Raw genomic sequence first — 4,928 nt, forward strand, 5'->3', positions numbered from 1 at the left:
TATGAAAATTTATAATTGTTAGAATTTGAATATAGGCTAATGTTCTGGTAATTTTAAGTACCCTAATATTTATTAACATTTTGTAATGTTTTATATCTTTATATAACTATATGTGATAGTGATAAATAGTAATTATGTGTGTGAACTTTATAGTCAAATTTTGTCTAATTTTGCTAAATTTATGAATTTTTACAAGTGTTTAAAGTTTAAACTTTGAATATAGGCTATGCGATATTAAATAGGAATGGAGAAATAGAGTTCTCATGGATTTGATTCTTTTGTCTTATAAACTACACGTGATTTTTTTGGAATGAAACAAAAGACGAATTTGACCCTACGTGAAATATTTTGACCTATTTTATTTGACTCGGTTATGTAGTTTGATCCGGTGCCTCCAACATGAAAAATTCATGGATGCGCCACTTTGTACAGGAAAGTCTACATAATTTTTGAAAATATGTGATTATTTACGTAAGCATATATACTTACAATGACATCCGATAATTGTCTTTTCATTATGCAAGTATATATGGCTTTCCTAAAATGTTAGGAAGCTTAGATTGCCTCCATTGGGCATGGGAAAATTTCCCTACTTCATACCATGGTTAATACACACGAGTGATCATGGACATGCGACGATTATGAAGTCGTAGCCTAACATGATCATTGGATGTGGCACGCCTTTTTGGTTCTCCCGGTTTATTTAATGACAATAATGTTCTTAACAGATCAATGACTATACTACAACAAAACTGCATCTATCTTGAGTATTGTATTTGCTAAATCATTTTCATGTCTAAATGAATAAATGATACTAAATGGAAAATTTTAAGCAAGCTCAAAAAAGGAATAGGAAGGATGTGAAATGAGCTTTTTCAGCCCTTAAAAATGTTGACAAATATTTATGCATGGAGCATATTATAGAATATGATTATAGAAAACCAAGGGATCAACAATATGTTTGAGTGTGACAAAAACGAAAGCGTTCCAATGACACGACAAATAGAGATCAGCGACAAATGATACATGGCAAGAAAAGCAAAGATGCATAATAGTGGAACACATCACAATAGGGATGAGCAAAAGGACCAAACCGGCCGGAACCGGCTTCGGCCAAAATCAAGAACCGAACAGGCCCGGCGGTTCTACCGGTTCTTGTTGTGTCTTCAAATGTTGGAATCGGTCCTTGAAAAATAGTATCATACGGTTCCGGTTTTTGCCGGTTCTGGTTATATCGGTTCCGGGTCCTACCGGTTCCCGGTTCCAAAAATCCACAAAAATAACATCCCGGTCCCGGCCCGACCGGTTCCATCGGGTTCCGGTTCCGGTTCCGGCCGGTTCCCCGGTCCATATGCTCATCCCTACATCACAATGCTCACTGTAACTGTATAGTAGAACTTATTTACTGAGTTGAACATAATGACCTCAACATGGGTTCCATACCTGGAAGATGGATTTTCAGATGAAGGATTCGTGCTACATGTTTTAATTTCTTTTATGTCCTTTAAGTTTTTAACTTCTTATTTCTTATTTCAATTAATGAAATTTATTATCCACACAAAATTGTTTAAATACCAAAAAAAAGGTAAATATAGCATTACATGGCAAAGCATTCCATGTGTGTGACAACTGACAAAAAAGAAAAGGAAATGCATGGTAAAAATGGGAAGTAGCACCCCATCCGGTCTAAACAACTCATAAGACTTTTAGAGAATTCAGAAACATTTGAAGAAATCGTTTTTGTTTTGAGTGAACATCATTTTCCTGACGTTCTATAATGGCAGCTTTTTGTTTCAGGAGGGTCTTATTCAATGAAATCAATCCCCATGTTTAACAAAAGCAACAATCATACAAAGAGCAGTGAACAGAAAGTTATGTCTTATAATAAACAAACAGGAAAAGCAGAAATACAGAAAGCTTATTGGGTGGCAGAAGCAGGAAGTGTTTTACTTGGTCCACCAGTGAAGGAAGTCCTTACGCCTGTTGATCTTCTTCTGCAGCTGAAGAAGGCCATACAAGAGAGCCTCGGCTGTTGGGGGGCAACCAGGGACATAGATGTCAACAGGGACAATCCTATCGCAGCCACGCACAACAGAGTAAGAGTAATGATAGTATCCCCCTCCATTTGCACAGCTTCCCATCGATATCACCCACCGTGGCTCAGGCATCTGGTCATACACCCTGCCACACCACAATCACTTTTATTTTACATATATATTCTATTTCCATTTCTATTTCTACAACAAAATATGCAACTGCTTGTGCTTTTAAAAACACACTCTACATTGCTATTACCACCCAACAACCTCCCTGCCTATTACTATTATATTATTTTTCAAAAACAACACATCTGTCTTTCAATACGACCTCCTATAAAGTAAGTAATACCTTTGCAACACCGAAAAATTTTCTTTCTTAATCATCAAATGAACTAATTCAGATAAATACATATAATTAATTATTTTAGAGTATTAAATCATGTTGTCAAGCAATATATTCCACAGCTTTGTATGCATTGCTGCCTCTACGAAAAGTTAAAATTAAGGGCGGGAAGAAATATAATCCTTGAAAAGCAGTTGTAGTAAGTAACACCTGGGGTATACATATTGAACAATTAGTTATAACTTTTGTGAATTTCAGCAGAAAATAGGAAACAAAAAAGGTTTATAGTTATTATGCCATCTATGATATCTTTATGTTTTGTACAGCATTTAAACTGAAGTTTTTAATATTGAAAAAAAAGCTACTTTTGGGGCTTTTTTGCATAAACAATGTCACAAATTTAGGATAAAGACCGATTAACAAGTAATTTTAAGTTTCCATATGAGTATACCATCTTCTACAAAAAAGATTATCAAAGAAAACTTTTAACTACTTACTTATTTCCCATTTTGAGCTAAACTAAGAGATCTTTTCCTCAACTATGGGGCACCTACCCCTCCTAATGACAATAAACAACAGCACATCATCTCTCACCATTACGTTATAAGATTCATAAGTTCTCTTTCAAAATCGTCTCTTATTCTCTCCCCAAAGGCCCAAACTCAAATTAAAATAATAGAGTTGTGCAAACTCAATACCGTTTTTTAAATATAACGATAGAATAATTTGCAAGTCTTTTAAAAGATTCACTGATTCAACTATATGCAATTTGTGAGTAAATTACTTAAAATCTACCAAGCACATTGATCAAAAGTGATTACTACCACTTCAAGTTGCAGAGGCACAGCTATACCATATCTCCTTTGATTTTGATTATAAAATATCACATAAACAATTTCAAAACAAACATCTCCTTAACTTCAAATGGAAGCAGAGGTTCACCCACCACAAAAAAGAAAAGAATATAGGTCCACACTCCTGCTATCATTAAAAGGAAGATACTAAAAAAATATTTATTCTTATTCAGGTTTCAGGCGATCTAAATTACCCAAACCTAAACTACGAATGAACTAGGTGATTGAAGTATTTGACCCGATTAATGAACTTCCCTTCAAAATTGATAGAGAAAATGAATGAAAAGGGCATAATAACTTTGCTGCGGGTTAAGGGGTGTCAGTAAAAATACTATCATTTGGCATGGCTATCACAAATCACAATAAATAACATCCAACGAAGATGATTGGCACCTTGATGCATTCTTGATCACAGACAAATACACATCATCACTTACAATAACCAGCCAAGGTTTCAAGCAGCACAACCAAAACCTAACATCAAAATCGGTTCCTATTAAGCCTCTAGATGAAAGTGATAGTGAGTGCTTGTTTGTGGTTGCCATCATGATAAAACAGCTCCACAAGCATAAATTGTCGAACAGTACACAGTCCATAGTCATAAAACCCTAGAAGTCCAAAAATACCATATAGCCTTGATTTATATATGCTAATAATTTCCATTCAAAATAATTACCAAACCAAGATTTGAAGTCTGAGGGATTTCTTCACAATTAAAGATATACAGACATATGAACACATCACACATATGAGAGGGTAAGAAGGGCGTACTTTCGAAGAGCAGGAGCCATCTTGTTGGTGAGAGTGCCGGCAACAATCATACAATCAGATTGCCTCGGGCTAGGCCTGAAAATGATCCCAAACCTATCCAAATCGTACCTAGCAGCGCCAGTGTGCATCATCTCGACGGCACAGCAAGCAAGGCCGAAGGTCATAGGCCAGATAGATCCACGACGTGCCCAGTTCATTAGATCGTCCACCTTGGAGATCACGAACTCCGCCGTCTTTGATAAACCTTCCGGGGAAGCCGTCGAAGGTGGACCTGGTCGAGAGTAGGGCGCCGGAGAGGAGAAGCCTTCCGCTAACGCCGGGACGGTTGTGTGGATCGATGCGGCGGCTCTTTGGGAAGAGGCCAGCAGAGCGAGGCGGTGCGATTGCCTGGCAAGAAGAGCCATCGAGACCGATGAGAGAATCGCGGAGTCGAGAGAGAGGATTTGTGACGATTATTAGTTTTAGTTAAGGTTGAGAGGGGAAGAAGAGGGTTGTTTAGGTTTGGACGGGTCGACTCGGCTAAAAATGATCGATAACAGTGGTGTGTTCGTGTTTCAACGAATATCAAATACGTTGCAGGCATCTCCATTTAAGGACTTTGCATCTCCATTTGATTTAGGACATTCTCGTTTGGTTAAAGACATATTGGGTGTTTGGCAAAAGTAGCTGTTAGCTGGAAGCGGGTAGCTGGAAGTGGGTAGCGGTTAGCTGTTAGCGGGTAGTTGGTAACGTGTAGCTGGTAGCTGGTAGCGGAAAGCTGTAGCTTTTATTTGTTATATGAATGTTTGGCAAAAGTAGCTGGAAGCTTTTGAAATATATAAAGTTACATAAAAGGATAATTTATTAAAAATAAAAAATTATATAAATATATTTTTAAGGGTAATTATGGAAATTGATTTCAAAAGCTCCGGAGCGTTTTGT

General features: G+C 37.0%; 1 protein-coding gene across 1 annotated transcript; it reads right to left on the reverse strand.

Annotated features, from left to right (window-relative positions):
- Positions 1–1,687: 1,687 nt before the first annotated feature.
- Positions 1,688–4,579, reverse strand: LOC144996898 (NADH-ubiquinone oxidoreductase 20 kDa subunit). The gene is made up of 2 exons (XM_078956680.1): positions 4,008–4,579; positions 1,688–2,181 (listed from the first exon to the last, which is right to left on the reverse strand). Exons 1-2 carry the CDS (start codon positions 4,409–4,411, stop codon positions 1,947–1,949), a joined length of 639 nt encoding a protein of 212 aa, XP_078812806.1. The 5' UTR covers positions 4,412–4,579; the 3' UTR covers positions 1,688–1,946.
- Positions 4,580–4,928: the final 349 nt, after the last annotated feature.

The sequence above is a fragment of the Lactuca saligna genome, chromosome 5 (genome assembly GCF_052625555.1).
Source record: "Lactuca saligna cultivar CGN05327 chromosome 5, ASM5262555v1, whole genome shotgun sequence".
NCBI classification, from domain to species: domain Eukaryota; kingdom Viridiplantae; phylum Streptophyta; class Magnoliopsida; order Asterales; family Asteraceae; genus Lactuca; species Lactuca saligna.